The sequence below is a fragment of the Panicum virgatum genome, chromosome 9N (genome assembly GCF_016808335.1).
Source record: "Panicum virgatum strain AP13 chromosome 9N, P.virgatum_v5, whole genome shotgun sequence".
In the NCBI taxonomy this organism is placed as follows: Eukaryota; Viridiplantae; Streptophyta; class Magnoliopsida; order Poales; family Poaceae; genus Panicum; species Panicum virgatum.
Window position 1 is genome coordinate 50,625,240 of NC_053153.1, and position 26,120 is coordinate 50,651,359.

A 26,120-nucleotide genomic window follows, 5' to 3' on the forward strand; every position below is an offset into this window, starting at 1 on the left:
CGTGCTGGAGTGTCCAGGCGTTGGCTCATGCGGCGTTTCCATGCTTTGGAGTCGTCCGTGGTGGAGGAAGGTGGATCTATCATGGTCGTCGTCATCATGCTCGTCGCCGGCGTCCATGTTCTGGAGCTCGGAGGCTCTTGGGGGTGTTGTTATGTAATTTCAAGGTCTTCTAGGGTGTTTTCTGTAAAACTCCAGAGATGTACTGTGCTTTCTGATTAATAGAACCCCTTTCGCAAAAAAAAGGTCACATAGGCCTTCCTCACGCGCTTAAAGCTTAGATTACAGCCAAAAAATACTTGTGATGATATTGATCTCCATGCATGGGTTCATGTCATTCATTCTCCAGTCTGCAGTCACATCCTCGGACATGAACCCATAGTGATGGCATTAGATGATAATCAGGCGTTCTACACTAATCAATACTTGTGAGTTGTGATGGCCTCCTGCGAGAACGCCAAAGCAAATCAAACACGGGATTAATTCAAAAAAAAAGGAAGTATGCACGGGCAGCAGGAGCACCGAGGCGCAGGCGCGCAGCAGCTTTTCTGGCTCGGTCGTCGTCCTTGACCAGTGACCACCACGTGTCGCCCGTCCACCGGCGGCCGGACTCTCGGCTCTGGCCTTCCGCACCGTGCAAGCAACCTCTGCTGAGCTCCTCCGCGGGACCGCGGCACAGGCACAACCAACTACCCCGCTAGCTACCCGGCTACCCCTCTCGCTGCCGGTGGTTCCCACCTGCCCGCTCCGCTGGGCTGCTCGTGTCCTGGAGCGCGACCGCACGGCGGCGAGCGAAGCTTTGCAGGTTGCAGCCTTGCAGGAGGTGCAGGGCAGCAGGCCTGGCCCCTCGTCCTGACGTCCTACGCCCGGCGTACTCCGTCACTCCGTGCACCTGGCGTTGGTACGCCAAGGAGCAGCGGCGCGGCTGCCACCGCGCCTGGCTCACCAACACCCAGCCCACGCCGGCAAGCCCCGCCCAACCGCACCAACAAAAGCGAAGCGAAGGCAGCTGGCCGGCTAGGAGCAGCCCAGGACACACAAGACGAGGAGCGCAAAACCCCACTCCACCGCGGCGCTGGGGTTTTCTCCGTCTCCTCCCTCACGGCGCTTCTTTTCCTGCTGCTGCTTCTCCTCCCCACCGGACTAGCGCGAGGGAGAGAGAGAGGGGGCGACCGGGCGAGGCGAGATCGCCCAGCCCAGGCGAGGTGAGCCATGGAGGAGCAGGCGCCCTTCATCTACCGCAGCTTCTCCAGCGACGGCACCAGTAGTAAGCCCGTGCTGATACCTTCTCCCCGGCTCCTTTCCATCCCTCCCGCCACAATTCTCTCTCCGTGGTTGGGAGGGAGAGAGGCTGCGATCTGCAATGCTGACGGCGGCGATCCCTCTCGCTCTGCTTCTGTGTGTGCGCAGGTGAGGCCGCTCTCCTCAAGGCCGCCTTCGACGGCAACCTTGACCGGATCAAAGGTACAGCCAACCCACCTTCTCTTCGCAGCATTGATCCACCCCTTATAAGGGTCGCCTCTTGTATGTTCCTGCGATTAATTCACCTAATCGGTGCCTATGGTGATGCCTAGAAAAACCAAAGCGAGCGACAATTAGAGCTCTTTTCTTTTCTTTTTTCTTTTATGGTTGGAGCTGTGCCTACTTTATCATGGCGATTGTGTGAATCTAGACGTTGTCTCGAGGGGAAAGTTAGATGTATCGTACTAGGTAGCATCCCAGCCTACCCATATCCTTGGTTTTCTTTCCTTTTTTTTTTGTTTTGGCACCATTTGTAATGGAAATTTGATGGGGGATGACTCCTTACCACTTTCTAAAATAAATTTACTTCGTAGTGCCTATGGAAATTAATCTCTTTCTTTTTGGCGGCACTGGAAATAGATGCTCTGATTTGATCATGCGTTGAGGTCTGCCTTGTCAAGGGGTTTCGATTAGCTGTGCATGTCCAAGACTCCAAGTTATCCTTTTACCTAGTTCTGATTGCATGATTGCTCGCTTATTCTTATTGCATGATTGCTCACTTAGCTCCTTCATCTTAACCATGAGAGCATTGTTATCATCTTTTGTTTACATTTCATACTCTAGTCGTACTGTGGTCAAGTCTCTATGGTGTATTTTGTGCAAATTGAATGTTTGTTGCACCTGGCTCCTGCTGTTCACTTTTTATTAGTGACTGAGACTGTTATTTTGTGATTGTGCGTTGCATATGTTGGCTATCTTCTTTCTCTCCACTAATCTGATCTGTTTTGGTGTCTGTGTTGTGCCAAAGGTGTTATGAAAAGTCTTGGCATACCAAACAGCGAACGAGCAGCAGTCTTTTCTTTTACCATGGGCGGCTTTGGAGTGCTGCACTGTGCGGCATGCCAGGGCCACTTGTGTAACGTCCCGCCTCCCCGAGGCCGGGCCCGCTTACATCTGGCTGCTTTCTAGGACATAGACTGTCCTCACAGACCAACACCAATCTTTTCTGCACACTTTGTCCTCACTCGTGCGCACCAGGGAAGTTCGAACTTCCCGGTCGGTCACCCGAGTTCTTTGGAGACCGGTTTCCGGAAAAGAAATTGCAACTTGTTGGTATGAGTATCCTATTAATCCTATTAAGCCCTGGGTCGGGGTGTCACATGCTCACCCCCTTAAGAGACCGACGTCCTCGTCGGTCAATCCCAAGCCAGGAACGTCCTCTCTTGTCCCGGTTTCCGGAAAAGAAATTGCAACTTGTTGGTATGAGTATCCTATTAATCCTATTAAGCACTGGGCCGGGGTGTCACATGCTCACCCCCTTAAGAGACCGACGTCCTCGTCGGTCAATCCCAAGCCAGGAACGTCCTCTCTTGTCCCGTATCTCTTGGCCCGTACGTGCCCGTGAAACCGCGAGAGTCGGCTCAGATACCATTCTGTAACGTCCCGCCTCCCCGAGGCCGGGCTCGCTTACATCTGGCTGTTGGCTGTTTTCTAGGACATAGACTGTCCTCACAGACCAACACCAGTCTTTTCTGCACACTTTGTCCTCACTCGTGCGCACCCGGAAAGAACTTCCCGGTCGGTCACCCATCCCCAAATTTCTCCGGGCCAAGCACGCTTAACCTCAGAGTTCTTTGGAGAACTGCTTCCGGAAAAGAAGTTTCAACTTGTTGGTATGAGTATCCTATTAATCCTATTAAGCCCTGGGCCGGGGTGTCACAATTTGGAGGTCTGTAAGTACCTGGTGGAAGAACTAGGGGGTGATCCGAACATGTCTGGAGGTGAAGGTGAAGATCAAGTTGAAGGTCTCCACCAAAACAACCAATCCCCCTCCAAAACAGTAGTTGTCATGTATGGTACCTTTGGCACCTCGCAATACGAGAGATCTGAATTGTTGTGCTTCTACCCTTCACATTACAGGTGTGACACCGTTTATGGCCTCTGCTCAATCTGGCGATATTTCCACTGTGAAGTATTTATTTGATCATGGTGGTGATCTAATGAAGCCAGACACAAAAGGACGTACAGTACTACACCATGCCGTGTGCTCAGGTTTCTCTCCCACCACAGAAGCACAATACTTATGTTTATGCATGCTAACAGTATCATGAATGTACTTTCAACTAGAAATCTGCTGCTACCATTTTTATTTATTTATTTATTTATTTCATGTGGCTAGTTTTCTTACTTGTGTGTTTTTTGTATATGTATTACTCCCCAAACTTAGATAACCCGCTCTTTTATACCGTGCTTTGTAATGCAGCAATTTGGTATTTATTGGCTGTTTATTAATATGTACTCTGTTCATTCTACTGGTCATGACTTACGGACTTATCTCATTCACCGCAGGAAGCTCTACAGTAACAGAGTTCCTGCTTTCAAAAGGAATACCTGTTGACATAGACTATGGCTTCGGGACACCGCTTTATCATGCTTGTATCAATGAACAGGATAAGACCGTGAAGATTTTGTTGAACCATCATGCAAATGTTATCAGCCACACCCTTTCTTATTTTGTTTCGATTCATTGTCAAGGTTCTTATGGATAGAAAAAAAAATTGTCTGCATGAACTACTCCATTTTTATTTACATGTCGTATTAGATTTGTCCTAAGTCAAACTTGACTAGTTTTGACCAAGTCTATAGGAAAATATAGTAACAAGTATACCATCCAACATATACTTCGTGGTGGATTCAATAAAATAAATTTGGTATTGTAGATATTATTATTTCTTTTCTATAAGTTTGGTCAAAGTTTACCAAATTTGACTTAGGACAAATCTAATAGACATGTAAATAAAAATAGGAGTACTTAGATAACATGGACAAATATGTGTTTTAACCATGCTGTTTGGTTGCCTGATCGACCTGTCCTTTATACGGTAGTTTTTTTTATAACTTTTGGTAAGTGAATATATATTATATTATTATGTGATGTCATCTGAGAGAATCAGAAAGAATATTTATCATTTACTCAACCGAGCTGCTTAGAGATGCTATTCCAGACCATACATTGCAGAGTAGCCTCTGCTTTTACACTCTGTTTCCATGACTGTGGATATGACTGTGGATTTGAATCCTCTTGTTCATCAAGTTATGGAGGGGAAATACTTATATTTTGCTTTCAGCCCAACACCATTTCCTGTGGCATTGGAACTCCACTGAATGGTGCTCTTATTTACCGCTCATTGAAGTGCATGAAGCTACTTATTAAGGCCAGTATTTTTCTTGACTCTTTCTGTTTACTACCACTGTGCTGGCTGTTCTTTTGTTTACTGAAACCATCTGGGCCGGTTTTTCCCCGTTTTTCTAAACTCTATTGTGCAATCCTTTTGACAGGAAATTCCTGTGAACTTGCAATTGCTGCCAAAGAGTGTTTGGCGTGAAATTGCCTCGCTGGTGCACCGGCGAGGCTTTTCAGTTGTTGTTTTGCCTTAAGGTCTCTGTCAGGTTCTTCTCCTGTGCTCACTGGTTCCATACTTTCGTCAGAAGTGGTACTTGGACATCTGTTGTTCATGTTGTTCATGCTGTTATCAGTTTTTATTTCCTGACGCCTGCTGCTATCGTTGGCTTGAGCTGTACACTCACTAGTAACTCGCCGCTTGGCCATGTTTGACACTATGTCACCTTTCGTGCCCTGCAAAATGCAGTTGCATAGATGAAACAAGGCGAACGAACCAAGCCTGGCAAGTCCAGGCAATCGCAATAGCTGCACGCACACCACAGGTGACAGGTGTGTGCCCATAAAAAGCCAGCGACAGGAAGGTCCTCTCCAATCTCCATTGCATTTCCATCTGCTTTTGGCGACGAGCATCTCCAACAGATTACTCATCACCCATTCCAATACTAAAAAATTAATGTTTTGGTGATAAAGGTGCTCTAAGAGATTATCAATCCAATTCCATTACCTATAAATTTTTGGTAATCACCAAAACACATCTCCCTCTTCCCTAAATGTAGGGGGTTTTTCTCTACCTTATTTTTGGTGATTGCATTTTGGTAATTATTATCTAAAATACAAAAATAGTTATTGGTAATTGAGAGAAAATATGTTTTGGATAAGGGATATGAGTAATCTGTTGGAGATGCTCTAACTACTACAAAGTACCCCTGCCATCATCATCGATTCATCGCCCAAAAGAAAACCCAGCTGCCCATTGGCCAGCCATAGATGATAGATGCTTAGCACTAAAAGTATATCACTCTCTTGAGGTGATCGGTCACGGGTCGAGAGAATTAATTAAGCACGCGTCCATATTCCAGGGCCGCGTCAACTTCAGCGACGGCGGACAGCCCAACCGACGGCCAGGAATGATTCCCTCCTTTCTCTGCTCATGTAGATGCCGCCCGTTTCTTCTTATCCTCATCTCACCTAGCTACTGGCACAGAGATGCATGCTGAACTTAGCTCACGATAGGATGGTGGTTAGCACTTAGCAGAAGAGTTGAGCTGCGAGAGGCAATTTGTTGTGCGTGGAAATCAAAAGCATGGGGGGAAAGGGCCCTGAAGCTTGAGCCATTTTCAATGTTCCCCAGACCATACGGCAAAGGGCAGGCAGCTCCTCTCAAAAAAATAAAAAAAGGCAGGCAGCTGCTCAGTGTTACATCCAGTTTCTGAATGTATGTACTGCTAGTGTTTCGCTTAGTAGAGCTGCTGCTAACCAGCTAGATTAGCGGCTAAACAAGTGGGTTTAGCCGCCGATTGGCTGTTGCAGGCTGCATTCATCGATCTTGGCGAAGCCACGGCTTTGTTTTGTCACCCGCATGAATAGACACGCCGCTGGCAGTTGGCCGTTGTTTTCTTGGCCGTAATGCGGCCTCGTCCTTTCACTGTTGCGCTGGCATGTTGGATCTCCCCTCTTTCAAAGTGTCAGCAGGACGAGTACTGTGAATTTGAAAAGTTCATGTGACATCGTTTCCTTGTGCCCTCAGCATCATGAAGGAATTTACTGGCTACTGCTTCTTGATCCAAAGAAAAGCAGTGCTTCCTGGTCGATAAACGCGCCCAATCACAACCTGGCAGTGACTTGAAGATTCTGAACTTCCATCCAATTGCTGGCCAACACCGAGAGAGAGAGACGGCAACAGGGTCGGGGCTGTCCCTTTCCTGTGCTGATATTTCTATTCGTTGCAGGATACGTTCTAGTTTTCTTTTTTTTTTCTACCCTGTTGCTTTCAGAGATTCAGCGCAAGGTTTATAAAAATATCGTCACATTTCCAAAAAAAAAAACGACGAGACTTTTCTTAGAAAGTAGCACTCAACTTAATGATGATCCCATTGTGGCCCTTTGTGGCTTGTAGGGAACGGAGAGACAATTTTCCTTCCAAGTTACATTTACATATAGTTTGTCTTCAGATGAATGAAACCAGCTGACATGTGAAATGTATTCCATCGCCCCAGTTGGACTTGGACCAGGCAGTCGTTGGATAAGGAAATGAACCAACCACAACTTATTCAGAGTCAGTCAATCCTGCCCACATTTCATATGCAAGTCTGAAAACTTGCTCAGCTTTCAGTTCAAGTTTCAGCTTCGCATTTCACAAATCAGTTGGACTTGTGTGTTTCCTTCACAGATTCATGCGTTCGTGACATCAGCTATAAAACTGCCTGCAGCCTGCCTGAACGTGTGGCTACCTGCACACAATCTTTAAATTCAGAGTGTTTGTTTTTCTTTCTGCAGATTAGTAATTACATCAAAACTGATACGATACAATTTCAGGGGAAACAAGCGGTCTGAATCATGCCTGCGTGGTCCACAGTCCACCCAACACACAATTCCAGGCATCCTTTTCTCGTGCCGGTTCCCGTCCACGCTCGGCAGCACATCTCCGGAAGCAAGTTGCCGATGGATGGCAGCGACCTGCCTTGTAACCCTCGAGCAGTGGCCGCCGCTTTCTTCCTCCCCCCCTCCGCTGCTCCGGACTTGTCAATGCACGCTACGCATATCTCCAATTCCAATCAGGTCGTTTTCACTTTCAGGCCGTGTTCATCCATCGGTGGCACACACGCTGGACTACCCGGTCGACAAGAAAATCTTCAGACTTTCTGTACACACCGAATCGTGAATGCAGGGTGCTTTCCCTTGCGGTGAAAGTGAAACCGAATAGATCGAGCGTGTTCAAAGTTCAAAAACCACTGTGCAAGTGGCAGCACGATTTGCGCCGTGTTTAGTTGCAAAAATTTTAGGGTGTAAAACACTGTAGTACTTTCGTTTGTATTTGGTAATTATTGTCCCGTCATAGATTAATTAGGCTCATTAGATTCCTCTCGTGATTTAAAGCAAACTATGCAATTAGTTTTTTATTTCATGTAGATTTAATATTTCACGCATGCGTTGAAAAATTCGATGTGACGGAGAATCTTGTAAAGTTTTAGAATTTTGGATGCAACTAAACAAGGCCTTGCATGACTGAACAACTGATCTGTCAGGAGACAGGAGTGCAGAGTACACTGACCTGCTGAGACGGCGCCGGCGATTCCTTTCCAAGGGAGGACAAGATGGCCTGCAAATGACGCTATTAGAAGAGTACTAATGCCATACTAATAAAATTTTGAAAGCAACCATGCATTCATGGCACTGGCTGCACTGCACATTTTTGGAGCAGCAAGTAGCATGAAGATCATGTGCTGGCCCTGCATTCCTGGGGGCGAGGCTCCTCCTCCTTCTCATGCGTGCCTGCCCTACTTCAATTATACGGTACTGCTGGTACTAATCTAGCAGATATCTTCAGGTCATGGGATTAGTTAACCGAGGGCTCCACCGCTTGTTTGTTCAGCAATAAATAACAAGCAGGCAGAAGAATCAGAAAGCATGTGAAGAAAGAAGGGCATCTGAAAGCAGGGCCGCACACGGTAGGGCGATGAGGAATCTGACGGTCCCTCCTTCTCTGTCTACATATATACTCGGGGTGTGTTTAGATCTAAAAAACTCCAAACTTTCCATCACATCGAAACATTAAATATAGCAAATGACCCATGCATGGAGTACTAAATGTAGGTAAATAAAAAAATTAATTTTTTGATGTACGTTGCGAGACGAATTTTTTGAGTCTAGTTAGATCATGGTAGGACAATATTTATCACAAACAAACGAAAAGTGCTATAGTGTCCGATGTGACTTTTTCTTCCACCTTTTTCAAGGATCTAAACACAGCCTCGGCCTCAGCTATGGTGGAACTGGAAAGCGCCTTTGAGAGGAGGGGGGAGACAGAATCTTTTTCAAAATTCAAACTTTGTTCGTGCTCTGCCTCCCCTCGCAGCGTTGCTTTCTGCTCTCTTCGGTTTTCTTCCCATCATCATCATCTTTGGCCCATGGGAAGCCTGGAAAGGATAAACGAAACGTAATCTTTTCATTTCTTTCTTTTTGAGCTGGGGACAGGCGTGATGAGGAGAGTTTGTAACCAAAAAGATAATAACCGGCAGAGATTAGAGAGAAAGTGAAGTTCAGGGAGCAAAGCTGTATTGCCAGTGGTTGCATTATCAGCAGGCTAGCAGGATCATTTTTTAACAAAAAAAAAAGTTGAAGAAAGAAAGTTGTACTAGCTAGCAGCATTATTGGAGGCAGGAAAGGAACAGAGGAAAAGCAATGAGGGGAGGGTGGCCAAACGAAACCGATACGAATGATGGTGCAGGTGCGCGAACGAACCATTTGTATATTTGGCGGCGGCGGCAGCAGCAAACAAAGACGCAGCGGGCTTAGGAAGGAACAGTTGGATTGGATGGAGGCCCGGGCGCCGGGCACTCATTACAAAGTCCAGCGATTCGAGGCATCAGGATTAGTAATCTAATCTGCTCCTAATAAACAAGAGTTGTCTGCTCCTAATTGTGCCAGGGAGGCATCAGGATTGGCTGGTTGCTCATGCTAATCGAAGAAAACAATTCAGAGCTCGCACGCTCTAGTATAGCTACATGAACACGAGAAAAAAAACTACTGAATATAGATGGCCAAATGGGCGGCCCAGCCCAACACGACACTAACTCGATTGGGCACGACACGGTTTGGCACGATCGGCTAATCGTGCCGTGCCGTGCCGGCATGCCGTGCCGCCGCCGCGGCCCAGACACGACACGATGGGCGTTCGATCGTGCCGTGCCGGCATGATGGCACGGTTGGCCCGAGCGAATCGTGCCACCCCATACCTGTCGCCCGCCGCCGCGCGTCGTTCTGATTGCCGTCCGCGCGTCGCGCTGCCGGTCGCACCCGCGTCCGCTGGCGGACCCTGCGCACGCCGGGTGCGTTTCGCCGGCCGTCTTAGCCCACGGCCGCGCGCCTCTCGCCGGCCGTCCGCAGCCCGCGGCCGCGCGCACGCCGGGCGCCGCTCGCCGGCCGTCCGCCGCCCGCGGCCGCGCGCATGCCGGGTGCCGCTCGCCGGGCCTCCCTGCGCTGGCCGCCGCCGCTTGCAGGCTCTGGTGTGCACAAGTGAGAGAGAGGGATCGAGAGAGTTGAGTGTGGCGGCTGAGTGGATGGAAATGAGGGAGAGATAGGGATCGGGGATTTAGGGTTGAGAGGGGAAGTATGGGCTCTTAATGTGCTAAATTATTCCAGACACAAAATTAGTCGTACCTGATCGGGTTAGGCCCGTTAGTCGTGTCGTGTCCAGGTCAGCACTATGGGTCGGAGTCCAGGCCCAGGCACTACCCTATGCATCGTGTCGGGTCGACCCTGACTCTATAGGCCGTGGGCTAGGCTGGGTTAGGATAGGGCTTTTTCGTGTCGTGCTTAGTGTGGCCCATTTGGCCATCTATACTACTGAAACTGAAAGTACCAATGGAGATCGGTCGAAGTCGAAGAGCTGGTGCAGCTGCTCGCGTGCTCCCTGCCATCATGAAGCCATTGCTGCTGCTGGCGTGAAGCTGCTACTTGCTCTGAATCTCTCTGATGGGACGATGGAACAGTGGATGGATCGATCCACGTCCTCCGCTACAAACCGACGTCCAAGTGGTCCAACTTGAGCGCCAAGCAAGCAGCCCTCGTTCAAACCGGGACGGAACACGTGGCGGCCGCGACGTCAAGTCGTCTCCGCGTCCCTTCTTTGCCCGGTCGGCAGCGCGGGGCAGAGCGGCAGCACGGAAAGCAAAACACGGCAGCCGAGGCTTTCGGTCGTGTTTGGTTAGCCTGAAATTTTTTTCAAAAAAGAAAAATGCATGCATGGAGTACTAAACAAAATTTATTTGTAAAATCTTTATATGAATGGGTGTAACTTTTCGAGACGAATCTAATGAGCCAAATTCCACTATAATTGACTACATTGATGCTACAGTAACTGCCCCCTAATTATCCTCTAATCATGCGGTCCAAAGCCTTATTAGCTACAACACATGCTACAGTATATAATTGTGGAGATTGTTTTGTAATTAAACTTTATTTAATACCACTAATTAGTAGTTAAAGAAATAAAAAAATTTATAAAAACTTTTTCACCTCCTAACCAAACACGGCCGACGCACCACGCGCCGTGGGCACTCGCACAGTGCAGTGGCACTGACACGACGACAACGGGTGGGTGGTGGTGGACTGGTGTGTGGTGGCGGCGGCGGCGGCCGGGTGCGCCATGCGCTTTTCCGCTCCCCCTTATTGTTAAGGCGAGCTCCAACGGAGCCCCCTATACGTCCACCCACCCCACGTAGGGGGAGGTTTGGGGGAAATCCGATCCAACGATTTCCCCCCAAAGCTCCCCCTATATACGGGGGAGTTGAAACTCCCCTCGTATATAAGGTGAGTTCCGACTCCCCCTATATCTCTAATCACACCGTTTCTTCGCGATATTAATCATGTTTGAGCCCCGTAACATGATGATAATGCGTATGATGATAGTATAAATATTGTATGATTTTTTAAATTCAAAAACGTTAAATAAATAGTTATTTAATGAGTGATAGTATATAGATGGAATAGATAGGGGGAATGGTTGGAGAGAAGTGGTTATAGGAGGAGGAATCTTTTAGAAGGAGATAGTAAAATATAGTAGAAAGTATATATAGGGGGAGTTGGATGGGGGATGGTTGGAGCAAGCCTAATGGCGTGGTGAGACCTCAACAGATTAGTGTTGGTCCAGTATATATATTTATTTAAAGGGGAGGATATATATTTGAACTAAACTAATGCCTGGCTGCCTGGCTCAGGCTCAATCAACTAAACTAATGGCCTTCCCCTCCTCCTCCTCCTTGCGGGTAACGCATCTGCTGGCGATTTCGAATTCGAAACGGACCGTCAGATATTTGACGGAGCTTCGCGTTTATTTTATTTATTTTGCGGCAGTATACAAACAGGAGGATTGTGGGGGGAGGTGGGCCCGGCGGGCGACGAGACCCGGGTGACCTAGGAGGGGATAAGACCAGGGCCGCAGCCGTCACCGCGGGGTGTCCGCCCTCGTCCCTCGACCCCTTGCTCCCAGCAGTAACAGACGGCGACCCGTTGCGATGCCCCCTCGAGCCGAGTCCACGCGTGCATATAAGCCCAGTCCCCGGCCCGTTCCCCCTTTGCTTGCTCCGCCCGCCCGCATTTCCTTCCCTCCCGTCGCCTCGCCGCCTCCGCACGCGCACCGCAACGCGACGCAGCGGGAACCGCCGCGACCTCCGCCCACCCCACCCTGCTCGCCCGCCTTCTTCTTCCTCCTCTCGAGAAGAAGGGTCTTCTTGGAGGCAGCGAGGAGGCGTCTCGGGGAAGGGAGGGGATGGCGATCGACCACGAGTCCCCGTTCAAGGAGCTCCGCCTCAAGAAACGCAGGATCATGGTGAGCTCTCCGTTCCGCCTTCTCTCTCTAGCCCCGAGCGCCCCGCCATTCTCGAGTTTGATTGCTGCAGTAGTATGCTTGCGATTCATCGTCCTCTTTCCTCGTCTGTTCGCGTCTTCCTGTCAAATCAGGGAGGGCGGTTTCTTGACTAGTCTTGTTTCTCTTACTGTTGGATGGGGATGAATGCAGCCTTTGGGCAATGGCGATGCCAAAGATTGAAACTGTCTTTCTCGACCATCTCGCCGCCCCCTTTTTCTTGGTTTTTTTTTTGGGCTGGGGCTCTCCGCATTGGTTCTCTGATAGCTGCGTTTCATTCTGATCGTATTGCAATCGCATCCGTTCCGTGCCCCCAAGCAACTGAATTTCTTGGCGATGGTTCCAAGGAGAGAAATTTCCTTGCAGACTAATCCGATTTCAACTTTTCTTTGCAAACAACCAATTTGGAGTCGTACAATACAAATGCTTCGCCATTGAGCAAAGTGGTTGTCCTGGCTATAGTCAACTGACCACCAATCTTTTCGCCTGTGTTTGCCCCTGCAGGGAGGCGGCGGCCCCGAGCCGGAGGAGGAGGCCGCCTCGGCGGCGTACCGGGACCAGTGGCCGCGCTGGCTGCAGCCGCTGCTCTCCGCGCGCTTCTTCGCGCATTGCAAGACGCACAGCGACTCGCACCGCAGCGGCGAGTGCAACATGTTCTGCCTCGACTGCTCCGCCGCCGCGGGCGCGGGCGCCGGCGCGCTCTGCTCCCTCTGCCTCGCGCACGCCCACCGCGACCACCACACCATCCAGATCCGTCGCTCCTCCTACCACGACGTCATCCGGGTCTCCGACATCCAGCGCTTCATGGACATCGCCGGCGTGCAGACCTACGTCATCAACAGCGCCCGCGTCGTCTTCCTCAACGAGCGGCCCCAGCAGCAGAAGCCCGGCTGCGGCGGCAAGGCCGCCTCCGCCAACCTCTGCGAGGTCTGCGCCCGCAGCCTCCTCGACAACTTCCGCTTCTGCTCCCTCGGGTGCAAGGTCGTCGGCTGCGCCCCCGACGCCGCAAAGGCCAGGAACTGGCTCCTCCGGCCCACCGCCGCCCCCGATGGCAACGCCTCCTCCTCCGCCCTGCGGAATGCCGACAGGAAGCAGAGCTTCACGCCTCCCACGCCGCCGAGCATGCCAGCGAAGCGGCGCAAGGGCATCCCGCACCGCGCGCCGTTCGGCAGCCTCATCGTCGAGTACTAGCCCTCGGCGGCGGCGGCGGCGGCATTGGCCTTACACGCGCGCGGTAAAGTAAAAGTACTCCTCAACCCAACGGAATCGCACAGTGAGTCACTGAATCCGTGCATGAATCAGAGTCCGCCATTACGGCAATGGGATGGCCACCACTTCGGTGGCCCGCCTTCCTTTGCCATGGCACTTTGGGGTTGGTGGTGCTTCTCGAGGTGGATGCCATTTGCTCGCTGGCTTTGCTTTCCACAAAGGGAGAAGAAAGGAGGGTGCTTGCTGCTAGACATCTGCTGCTGCAACAATGTCAATCAAAAACTAGCTTTTTCGTTAAGAGTTGATTACTGTTGTTAGGACAGAAGATATATATTTCTGATAGAAATATATGTACATGTTTTAGTCCTGCTCTGTTTCATACCACCATAGTAGGTATAGCTAGCTTTGTGATGCTCTCTTACCTTACTAGAATAGATGTCTGAACTCTGAAGAAGAGGGGATAATCAGTCAGTGATAATAAGCAATGCAGGTGGGTCTGCCCCCTTGCATTCTCTTTCAGAGTTTTCGTGATGACCTGTGGTGCTTGATTGGTATCAGACACAGCTTGCATAAGTAGTGCTTTCTTCATCTGTAAGCATGCATTGCCTGGATGTGTGTCCATGGATAATGTGGCTCTGTTCTTCGGTTCTTGATCAACAGAAGGTTCTCTGCATTTGCAACGTCAGGTCAGGCCAGGAACTAGCATAGCATTTGCCGCCACTTGACGGGATGGTACCATCAGGAAGCAAGGAAATGGCGTCACGTTACTGCCCAGCAAGGTTGCGTTGATGGAAAGCCACTGGGAACCGGGATTGCCTGGCCATGTATGATTGGGCACCCGGATTATCTACACAAATTAGCATCGCATTGCGGAAACAAAGTCCTTGGTGACATGATGCTGAAACCTGAATAGTCAGTGACGGCATCGATGGAGCCACTGAACACGGCTTGGAGTTTCTTTAGGGGGTGTTTAGATTGAGGGACTTCAAAAAAGTCCTAGGGACTTTTTAGTATTTAGAAGTATTAAATAAATATTAATTATAAAACTAACTGCAGAACCCTGGGGCTAAACTGCGAGACGAATCTAATGATGTATCTTAATCTATGATTAGCGAATGGTTACTGTAGCATCACTGTAGCCAATCATCGATTAATTAGGCTCATTAGATTCGTCTCGCGAAAAAGCACTCAGCTGTCAAAAAACATTTATAAACAGATTTTATTTAATAATATAAAATAGTAAGATTCCTTTTGATGTGATAGGGACTTTTGGAAAAAGTCCTGGAGCCAAACAGGCCCTAGTTTTAGGCCGAAAGAGGGGCACGACCAAGACCAATTCGCGACCTAACCTACTGGTATTATTGTAAAGGAGAGGGGAGGAAACGGGCGGCTTTATGGTTAACGCCATGAAAACGACCTGGAACAGAAGCATCTAATGCAGAGGAGAGGAGGGCAGCAACATCATCAGCTTCGGGAGGAGCGGAAGCTCAGCTGCTGAAACATATGCTGCCGCTCACGCACATTCTTCATAGCTTCCACGCAACTTTGCGAGGCGAATCAGCTTTTGAAGGGGGCTACCCTTTTCTAGAGGGGATGCCACAGTGGTGGTGACATGAAAAGGGGGAAATAAAGTGGGGGTGTGACATTTCCCAAAAGGACAGGGGCAGAAATGGAAGGAGTTTTTTCTTTCTTTTTTTTGGGTGTGAAATTCAAAGTGGTGGGCGATGTTGACATGGATGTGGATGGGGGATTCTTGGTGGGTTGGCTGCAGGAGCTGCGCAAGATGCCAATGCTATCTTTGGTATACTGGAGTGGATGTGTCTTCCTCTTGGGGTAGTGCTGCCAGGAGTACCATCTCCATTTGGTGGTGGCATCTTCCTTCTCCTTCACAAGGAGACGTTGGGCAATTTAACTTGTGCCCTTTCGCTCTGTTATTACTTTACGCGTCCCTTTGATGGATCAGGATCGTATGATAGGTGCTGCAAAATTGCTCTGTGTCACTCATGGACATATAGTAGGTGGTGGTGTCATTTTTGGGATGTTTCCTTCTTGATTCTGGGTGACTAAATCATGATGATGTTTAGCCGCGAGGTTATCTTATCTTGCACAAAACAGGAAATTGAGTATTCTGGCTGCATGTCCTGCTCCTGCATCTCAAATTCTCATTACATTTTTTTTGACGGGTCAACTTCTCATTACATCAGTTGCACATTACGTATTTTTGGCGAGCTGGAGTCACCGCACTAGCTTGTGGTCAAAGAGCGTTTGAGTAATCGCAAGTTGGTGCTCATGCCGTCACACGGAAAGGGAAATGGAGTAATTTTCGCTGCGGATCAAACTTCAAAGGCGTTTTCTTGCCTTTCGCGTCTCGTTGACGCGTGCACGGGCTCTGTTGTCACCGGATGTGATCATGTGAAGCAAGCCAGCCACCAAGCGAGCACGTCTCGCCCGGGCGCACGCAACGCCACCCGGAGAGTGCACGTAGCAGCAGCCAGCAGCGCAGAGGCTTCGGCTTCGCAGTGTGCAAGTGCAACCCGCGGCGGTTTCTCCCCACGGGCCCCAGCAAACCTCCCGTCGGCCGCCAGTCAATGCGCCGGTCATTCCGCGCCGCGTGGTCCACACGTGTGTGCTGGGGGCATCGACGTGTCGTCCACCTGTTGGTCCCGGCCCGGTGCCAGGATGCTCGGCTCGTGTGCGCCCGCCTCCGTGCGAAGGTCGTCATCGCAGCTCGGCCAGCAAGCCGGCCGCCGCCGCCTTTCCTTGACCTACCACCCCCACCCATCCGCCGTCCCGCGCGCACCCTTTCCTCGTGCGGGAGTGTGGGGCCGTCCGATCACGCCCCGACGGCGGAGATGCCGTCCCCGGTCGGCGTAGCCCACACGCGCGGGCCGGGCGCTGGGGTCCCGCGGGTGACGTCACGCGGTGCGTGGGGATGATGCGCTCCGGGGGACTTCGACTTCCACGGGCAGGGTGGTGGGCAGTGGGGACTAGGACGGGGACCAATGGAAGAGCGGCCGGAGCGCATTGACAGTTTGACACCATGTGGCGACTCGGTACCAAGGCAGCAAACAGAGCCGAGCCGATTCGAGGCCCTTTGCCTATCTCTAGCGAGCATGCACACGTTAGTTTGTCAGTACCATAAACTGATAAACTGCAGCGCCGCATGTCCGTTTCAGGCTCCCGGGGGTTCGAGGAAAAAAATTGTAATATTAGGACTGCAAATATTGACTACTTGTGATTTTGCCACTCCCAATATTTGCAAATCTCTCTCGACGAACAAGGGGTCTACAGTCCATATATAAAGCGTGTCTTTTAGAACTCCAATCATAACATCTTTTACTTTGGAGCTAACCGAGATATCGGAAAAACATTGGTGATGCAACTTCTGTCTTCAGAAACCGTGACGTCGTAAACTCGTAGACGTGGTCGCCGATGGAATCTGAACAACTAAAACTATATCGGCAAATTAGAGAAAGATAGCCGGCCACCGGTCATTTGTTACATGCAGTCAGGCTGCATTCAGTGTATGTGCATGTGCCCTACTGCCCTCGCACTCAACTTGATTTGCTTGTGGTATTTGGAGTAGATGCACATCGTATCATCGCACCTTCATCTTGAATTCAGTGAGTTATTTCATTAATCATTTATTCAGCACGTTAAATTTTGAATATGTAGTGTATCATATGTATATGAATAAAAAATATGAAAATTACACAACATAACACTTCCAAACTCTTATTTTCTGCTTCAGACAAAAAAAAAATCGTAGGAGCCCATGTCCCACCCTTCTAACCCAACAACCCAATAGACCCATTAGCGGTCAAGCAGTCGGTGAGCTCAGCCTGACCGACAGTCCCACATGTCAAGTGCTCGTGTGCCCCCTTGGTCCCTATGTTCCCCAATCCTCAGTGATAAGATTGCAACATTGGCTCTCCAATTCGATGACTCCGGCAACGAGGGCATGACGAAACCAGGCGGGTGAATGGAGGAAGGGGCTCATTGACCGCGAGGACGGATGGCGGCAGGGGTTCAGTGGCCGGGCCGGCCGCGGAGCGGGCAGGCGGGGCCGGGGGTTAGGCACAACAAGGTAGGGCCCGGGGATCAGGGACAACAAGGCAGGGGTGCAGGGTGTGGCGGTGTAGCAGCCAAGCAGAGCGCGGGGCGTGCATGGCGTGGCGGCACCAATAGGGTGCAGTGTAGGGATGGCAACGGGTCGGGTAAGGTGCGGGTAGAGCAAATATCCGTTCGCGACAATACCCGAAACTATAAGGCATGTGTATCTGTGAAGTCTAGCGGGTAAAATTTTATACCCGTACCCATACCCACCGGGTACGGATCGGGTTTCGGGTACCCATCGGGTATATTAATGATAGCATAAATAACCTATCATTTCATCGTATAGACATTTTGGATTTATCGCCCATACAATCGAACACAAAATATTAGTAAAACAGAGAACTAAACAGATCATCTTGTACCATTTTTTTTCTTATTTTGAGCATCTATTTTGTAGTTATATGTAAATAAATGTGTCCAATTCTAGTTAAGTATTTCATCCAAAAAATGCAACAATGATCGTACACTTCACTACAAATTATAAGCAAATGTCAATGTCATTTTCACATATATTAGTTCATATAATCTCATTATTCGTTTATGTAGTTCATCAATCATAAGAGAATGAGATACAAAATTTACCAATGATATGAGCTCACTAAATTATTTATTGTATTTCGGGTACACGATAGTTACGCGCAGGTAAATTTCTATACCCATACCTATACCCGTGGGTAAAATTTCATACATATACCCTCACCCATCGGGTCGGATACCCGCACCCCCGGGTAAAACTGCCATCCTGGGTGCAGCGCTGCCGCTTCGCTCAGGGCGGCACGACCTTTATGGCTCAACAGCGTGTGCCCTGTGGGGTAGGGGCGAGCAAGTACAAGAAGGCCTAAGCGAGCGCATACAAGTGAGCTAACTGCGGATGAATTCGGTCTTTATTTTGAAAATTATATCATTGCATTTTGCGAAATTTAGACTGCTAATTACACGCCTCACGTGTATAATTAACTGTGGTTTAGGAGGCTGGTGAGGTGGCAATATAATTTCTTTTTCAAAAGAGGCGTCGAGAACAGATGGCGAGGCGCGTACGGGGGGCAGTTGGTGTGTTTTGGACTTTTGGGAAATTAAAACGAAGGCTATATAGCTGCATGATGTGGCGGCAGGAAGGCATTAGGCATGATTAGTGATTGCGTGTCGACGGGTGTGGTCCACTGGAACGATTAGTGTTGGGATTACTTAACAAAAAATGCACATCTAAGTTTGAAACGGAGGCTAATCATGCGTAGCGGTTCAGCTTGCTTAATCATGAATGCATGATCTGGCATCCCAAATCCCGATCATCATGTATACGCGCATGGTGTCGGCTGCCAAGCTAAGGTAGTCGATCGATCCCAATCATCGTATATGGATGGGAAGCTGGTGGTAGATAGTCCATCTTGGGGACGGGAGAACAGCGAAATTCTGGCAGTGCTACTGGCTGAACGGAAGAGCACCTAGAGACAAGGCGCCAAATCTTTATAAACTGGCTTGGCTCAAGGACAACCACGGTTGCACAAGAGGCCTTTGGAGAATGACAACAACGGCCGCCGTGGAAATGGCAGAGTTCGTTTTGCTTTGGGATGCTGTACAACAGCTCACTAGTGAGTTCCCTGACTCGATCTCTTGGAGATGGACAAGTGGAGACACTTACACTGCTAAGTCCGCTTACAAAGCTCAGCTACTTTGCACCTACAGCTCTTTCAAGGGCTCCTGGGTTTGGAAAGCGTTCTGCAAAACAAAATCCTGACAGCGGATATACTCATTATTAGAACTGGTCATGCAATGAAATTTGTTCTTTTTTTTTTACTAGAATCTCCAGACAGCAACACACACCTTTGCTTGACTTGCTATATATTTTGCAACTGAGATCTGGATAAAGGTTAAGGACTGGATAGGTTTATCTTTCTCCATTCCAAGCCAAGAAGTTGTCTTTTTTGCAGATTGGTGGCATTCCAACCTTGCAACTGTGAAAGAGAGCACGAAGGAACGTGACTGCTGTCCTGATGTACACGGTGTGGCATATCTGAAAAAAAGAAATCGACGAGTGTTTGACCACAAGTTATGTTCCTCATGACAGGTTCTAGGCTTCATCAAAGCTGACATCATCTTACACCAAGCCCTTCACTACTGCAGAAAACGTTTGTAGGGGCGGGTAGAATAGCATCTTCAGGGGCGGGCGCGCGACCCGTCCCTATCTCCCGCAGCTAGAAATCGAGTTTTACAGGGGCAGGTACATGGCCCGCCCCTGAAAATCAATTTCCAGGGGCGGGCCATGGCACCACCCGCCCCTGGAAACCCATTTTCAGGGGCGGCCCACCCCATGAGCCGCCCCTGAAAATGACTTTTCCAGGGGCGGGTGGTTCCATGGTCCGCCCCTGGAAAACCTTTTACAGGGGCGGCTCAAAGCATGAGCCGCCCCTAAAATTCAATTCCCGCCAAGCCAAAATTTGAAATTCCATTCAAATTTCTGTTTCCCGCCAATTTATTCTAATCTGTTTCCTGTTGTATTTACTTTTTCTAATTTTTGTTTCCCGCCAATTTTCACCTTTAAATCAATTGCGCGATTCAATTCAGCTTTTCAAAATTCTAATTCCGCCAAATTTCCGCTTTATTTGAAAGGATCGATGATGAATATATTTCTTAACACAAAATCATATACATTGCATATCATTAAAATTCAACATAAAATCATATAAAAGTATCATTACAGTGCATCTCATTAGAGCACAAACATCATGAAAGTGCATCATTAGAGTACAGACTTCATTTACATTGATTAACGCTACTATTGGCGGCCAGAAGTGCCTGATTGTCCCACTGACGGAGGCTTACATATTTTGGGTCGGTTGATAATTCATGCTCAGGGTGAACAAATTCTCCATCTGTATGGACCACTTCATGCAAAATGAAGCGACATAAATCATCGACTATAAAAAGAAGTTGTTGCTCATGGAGTGGACCATTGTGGAGTGGCCGTTGATCCTGAAAATAAGAAATCCATTCCAAAATTACAATATGCAAATACTTACAATATGCAGTTATGCATCTATCCTAGCAAAGAGTAGATGCTTACCAGTTCGGGATCTTTTGTGTACCTCCCGAACTCCCTCACGTGCTCGCACACGTAGTATCCATAGTACACAGAACCTGCAGGTTGCTTGTGGCATGGATAGTGTGTGTGCATCACCATATTTTTTCCCTATGGGGGGGGGGTTCTCCTCCTTTGGACACGTAGTGCCTGTAAGACCTATTTTTTAAGAAAAAGAAAATAAATAATTAGTTATTTATGTATGCAAGATTCAACATGAAGTCGAAGTATAGGATAACGATTTTGCTAACATGTTGAGGATGCCCTCGAATTCCTTATAAGTATCCGGATCGAAATCAGCGGAGTCTAATACTAGAATACATCCTTGCTTTGGCTTGATCATAAATACAATCCAATGATTTCTACAAAAATATCATATATGATTTCTTAGTCAGATATTCGAAGGAAGTGCATGTTATACCAAATCATTGAGACTACACTTACCGAAAGTTATATGGTGCCCATATGACATCCCTGTCTTTCCACTCTTGAAACTGATGCGATATGTACGTAGCAACTATCGAAATGATTTTTCTATGTTCCTGCTTCCGCACTTTATTAATTTTTTTGCGCGATTTACAGTTTTTGAAATCATCGTGGTTGTCGTCCCAAAACATTGGCCCTTTATGGCGCTTCTCAGCAATAGCTAACGGGTCAAGGAACGCGAGCTTCCTACCTGCCTTATCCGCTTGTCATTGCATCATACTATAGAACGAAATATCATAACTAATTAGATATGTATGCATATATAAGTATAGACCATTGCATATAAGATATGAATTTGGATGCGACATTTACATGCATCAGAGTCTAATCATTTCTATGTTAATTTCTTTGAGGCGGAACATTTCTTGGATGTCTTTAAAATCGAACACGATATCAGTGATACCCACAGTTTGTAATCCGAAAACTTTCGGAGGGTACCTGGCCCAAAGGCTTGTGAGGTGAAGTCTACATGCCCTTCTGTACCAAGTGTGCATCCATTTCATAAAACCTGGACAGTCTTGCAACAAAGAGTGGGGTAGAAAATCTTTACCAAACTTGAATTTTTTCAGGCAATCCGATAAATCTGCTATGTCATCGACCCCAATTTTCCTAATGAAGTCGTGGTCAGTGCGGGGCTCGGAAACGCCCGATCGTCTAGTGGCACTAGAATCTGAAACATTTTTTGACTTTTCCCGTGCCTTATCCGTTGACTTTTCCTTTAACTTTTGCTTGGTGTTTGCGGCGTGCCATTTATTTACAATATCTTAGTCCTCCTTCTAGTATGATCGTATAACTCGATGGACAGGGAACCCAAGTATTTGTTGTTGTTGTTCTGGTTGGTGAGCCGGTGCCGTGTGCGCTCGTGGTGGTGATGCTTGAGGTGCTGGGGCCGGTGAAGGTGGAGCTGCTGGTGGCGGTGAAGTTTGAGCTGCTGGGGGCGGTGAAGCTTGAGCTGCTGGGTGTGGTGAAGCTGGAGCCGGTGGCGGCGATGTCCGAGCCGGTGGCGGCGATGTTGGAGCCGGCGGCGGCGAGGCTGGAGCTCGTGGTGACGGGGCCGCCGCTACATAATCTAGAGCCGGTCGAGTCTGATGTGCCAGCCCTTCTGGTGAAACAAGCAGTACGATATCATGTTTGTGTCACAGAATGGTGATGCCAATACACTCTCCAAGTGTGGTCCTCCCATCCGAAGTAGGGATGTCTATCTCGTTGTCCTCGTAGCTTGTTTTCAGTAGCTCCTGTACTCGCACGCATGCATATAGGGGCGGGATTGGTTTTCCATCAAATAAACCCGCCACGGGATCCACGTGCGCCTTGGCAACTTCCCTCGTCTTTCCAGCTCTGCCTATTGGATAGAGCAGCATGCATGGAGTAGTATTTGTGATGCAATCAACCGGATATGGTTGTGTTGTGGTTGAGGCAACACTGCTCTGAGCCCATGCTGTATTTGCTGGGGCCACTACCGGAGGGGGCATCATCACCATCTGGCCGGATTGCTGCTGCCCCAATTGCAACTAATTCATCCATATTTGCCCTGATTGCTGCTCTGCTAATTGTGCAAACATTTCCTTAAACTTTGATTCCGCTGCTTTCTCAGCCGCTTGTATCATCTCTTCCTTGTAGCGGTCATGCCTCTTGTAGGTAGAGCGGTCCTCCTCGAATCCATCCCTAAAGGTCAACTTTGAGGACACGCCTCTGATGCGGCCTACATGTTCTTTGGTCCCAATGGCTGTACTAAGCACATTCTTGTCCCTCTTGACGCTGAACTTTCCTTGTTTCTGAAGCTCGGTAAGTTCGTACATTTTTTGTGCGACGGCTTCAGTCTTGGGTTTGTCAAAATGTGACTTGCCTTCCACTATCTTAGGCTTCCTGGCTTGAAGCCAGAATGCCGCACGCTCAGTAAGGCCTTCAAAATGGTCAGGTTGCCCTGTGGCTATTGCAGCCCCTCTTTCACTGCGCCATTGATCGGCCTTCCTTTGGTATCCACCCGGACCAAGATGGACTTTATGTATATTGTTTGTTGCCTGCTCAGTATTTTTCTTGCTTAGCGCTAGAGATTGTTCGGTACTATTTTGCCAAACAAACTCTTCCCATTGTGCTTGAGTGATTTCCCCGTAATCCGCAAATGGTGTTCGGCCAGTTTTGACATACTTAGTGTTGAGTTCGCTCTTCCACCGGCGGAAACTCTCACCCAGCATCTTCCTAGCATAATGCCTCACCCTATCTTGAGTTCCTCTTGGCAAAATAAATATTTGCCTCAACATCTGCCACATCGCCTCCTTCCTTCCCTCAGGAACTGTTGGCCAATCGGGGATCGTTGGATCAAGAACCATCTTTGTCCTTATTATTGAACCGATTGCGTTCCTAAACTTTGCGCAGACCTCTGGAGGCTGTATGGGCTCGCCTGGAGCACTAATTACGTTGACCACCCATTGGCCTTCGGGGTATTTGTTTCTTCCACGCTGACCCCGTTTCCTTTTATTCTGGCTGCTAGAGGAAGTTGTTTGAGGTTTCGGACCAGAGCTTTCATTGCCTTCAAGTTCTTCCTTTGTTGCGTTTGCACGTTGGCCTCGACGTCTACTTCTTCCTGTCACAGCATCCTACATGGAACGTACCCGAATTCATCAACTTATTACGCGTATTTCTTGAAAATGTACAATAAATACTTGATTGTAAGACCTTACCCGAGCTGGACTCGGAACATAATCTGGATCAAAATCTTCCAATGAAAACCTTTGTCTTGGAGGGCACGGATGTGGATCTATAGCATCCAACCACACTCCATCTACGAACGCCCCTTGTCCATCCCGGTCAACTTCGTCATCCCCACTCTGAACTCCGGCGTCGTCGCCCCAGTCCATCTGAGAGGCGAGTTGTTCCATTTCCTCTTGTGTCATTGGCGCCTCCCTTGGCGGGGAAGATGGCGATGGATCAGACATTTATAACTTCTACATTAAACGAGGATGGCCAAACGAATTTAGTCGTGTCATACAGAAATTATTTCTTAGACTAAGAAATAGCTATAGAAATTATTTATAGAAATTCTAGGATCAACATATATAGAAATTATTTCTAAGACAAATAAATAACTCTAGGAATTATTTCTAAGACAAACAAGTAACTCTAGGAATTATTTCTCAAAATTCTAGGATACATTTATAAACATATATATATATATAGAAATTATTTCTTAGAGTATTAAATAACTATATAAATACATTAGCCAACATATATATATAGAAATTATTTATAAGACTACTAAATAATACATTAGCTAAAATGTAAAAAACAAACCTAGGCGGCGGCGCGGGCTCGGCAGAGCGGCGGGGGGCTCGGCGGCGCGGGCTCGGCGGAGGAGGACGGCGTGGCTCGGCGGAGGACTAATAAATAACTACAGAAATTATTTCCAAGACAAATAAATAACTTTAGGAATTAATTCTAGAAATTGTAAGATATATTTATCAACATATATAGAAATTATTTCTAAGCCAAATAAATTACTCTAGGAATTATTTCTTACATTAATCAACAACTAAAGAAATTATTTCTAAGAATTCTAGGATACATTTATCAACATATATAGAAATTATTTCTAAGCCAAATAAATAACTCTAGGAATTATTTCTTAGATTAATAAATAACAAAAAAATAATTCTAGGAATTCTAGGAAACATTTATAAACATATAAACATTTAAACAATGTATAAACATATAAACATATATAGACAAATAAATAATTCTAGGAATTATTTCTAAAATTTCCACAATTTATATATATACATACAACCTAGAATTTCCTTAAATTTATATACATACAACAATAAATTTCTTTAAATTTCAGAATTTATATATCTACACAATATATATGAACTAAATTACCTATATATATATATATATATATATGAACTCAAATGTGATATATATATATATAACTAAATTAGATATTTCCATAAGCAAAAAAAAACTTGCTGGCCGGCGGCTCTCTGTGCGGGCGGGAGGCGGTGGTGGCGGCGGTGGCAGCGCGGCGGACTGGTCTAGGTAGGTGGCGGCGCGGCGGACCTGTCTCGGCGGTCGGTGGCGGCACTGCCGTTGGCGGCGCTACACCGGCGGAGGACGGCGGGCGGCGTAGACGGGCGGAGATCTCGGGCGACGCTGGAGGACGGCGCTGCGCGGCGCGGGGGGGGGGGGGTGGGGGGGTGGGCTCGGCGGCGGAGGACGGCGCGGCGGGGACCTCGGCAGCGGAGGAGGACGGCGCGACGGTGTAGGGTCTAGATGGCGGACTTGATGGGGTGAATAGTCCTTTTCTAAAACTAATTGCACCGGCTAACCGAAACTTATGCGGAATTGAAACTATTCGCTTGGCCAAGACTTCACCCCTCTAACTATGACTCTAATTCACCTCCAAAAGGATCCTACACAAAGCAAATAGAGTGCCAAGCTAGCAAGAGCTCTCCTAACAATTCTAATGCCAAGCCACACAAGGCTAAACACTAGTACTCCACAAACCGGGGGAGCTCCTACACAATTCTAATGAGTAAAAGCACAAAGCCAAACCTAATCTCACTAGATGCTCAAGGACAAATATACACAATCCAAACCCAAGAGCTCAACTTTCTTAGCTACACAATCTAAGTAAGAGCAACCAATTAAGCTACACAAGCTAACTAGTTACACTAGAATCTCTACTTCTAGCTACACAAGCAAGAAGATGATTAGCAAGTTACACAAGCTAACAAATCACTAGAGAGCAACTACACAAGCACAAGGTATATATGAATGTAAATACAAGGCTTGTGATTTGGAGAATGCAAACCACCGAGAAGAGATGAACACATTGACACGGTGATTTTTATCCCGAGGTTTACTTGGTTGCCACCAAGCTAATCCCCGTTGAGACAAGCTCCAAGGTTGCCACCGATCCTCTTGCTAGTGGTGATTCTCAAGTCACACTCTCCCACGTGGAGTGCTCACACCGAGCTCTAGCACATGATCCGGCCAGACCACTTGTT

The 26,120-nt window shown here is 48.0% G+C and overlaps 2 protein-coding genes across 12 annotated transcripts; both read left to right on the forward strand.

Annotated features, from left to right (window-relative positions):
- The first annotated feature begins 964 nt into the window (after window positions 1–964).
- Window positions 965–7,612, forward strand: LOC120691619 (ankyrin repeat domain-containing protein 39-like). Of its 11 annotated transcripts, XR_005682324.1 has the most exons (11): window positions 984–1,264; window positions 1,408–1,461; window positions 2,267–2,368; window positions 3,180–3,263; window positions 3,379–3,510; window positions 3,808–3,947; window positions 4,587–4,673; window positions 4,798–4,897; window positions 6,859–6,917; window positions 7,032–7,084; window positions 7,178–7,436. XR_005682324.1 is itself a non-coding variant. In XM_039974760.1 (9 exons), exons 1-8 carry the CDS (start codon window positions 1,210–1,212, stop codon window positions 4,894–4,896), a joined length of 753 nt encoding a protein of 250 aa, XP_039830694.1. In that variant the 5' UTR covers window positions 984–1,209; the 3' UTR covers window position 4,897; window positions 7,178–7,436. The 11 variants fall into 11 exon arrangements, 5 of the variants coding, with proteins under 5 accessions (XP_039830692.1, XP_039830694.1, XP_039830693.1 ...); XR_005682320.1 differs by having other exon boundaries at window positions 972–1,264; window positions 4,587–4,897; XR_005682325.1 differs by lacking the exons at window positions 2,267–2,368; window positions 3,180–3,263 and adding an exon at window positions 7,438–7,612 and having other exon boundaries at window positions 965–1,264; window positions 4,587–4,897; window positions 7,178–7,325.
- A 4,312-nt stretch (window positions 7,613–11,924) lies between these two features.
- LOC120690964 (protein RGF1 INDUCIBLE TRANSCRIPTION FACTOR 1-like) lies at window positions 11,925–13,967 on the forward strand. The gene is made up of 2 exons (XM_039973903.1): window positions 11,925–12,191; window positions 12,732–13,967. The coding sequence occupies exons 1-2, from the start codon at window positions 12,132–12,134 to the stop codon at window positions 13,416–13,418; spliced, it is 747 nt and encodes a 248-aa protein (XP_039829837.1). The 5' UTR covers window positions 11,925–12,131; the 3' UTR covers window positions 13,419–13,967.
- Window positions 13,968–26,120: the final 12,153 nt, after the last annotated feature.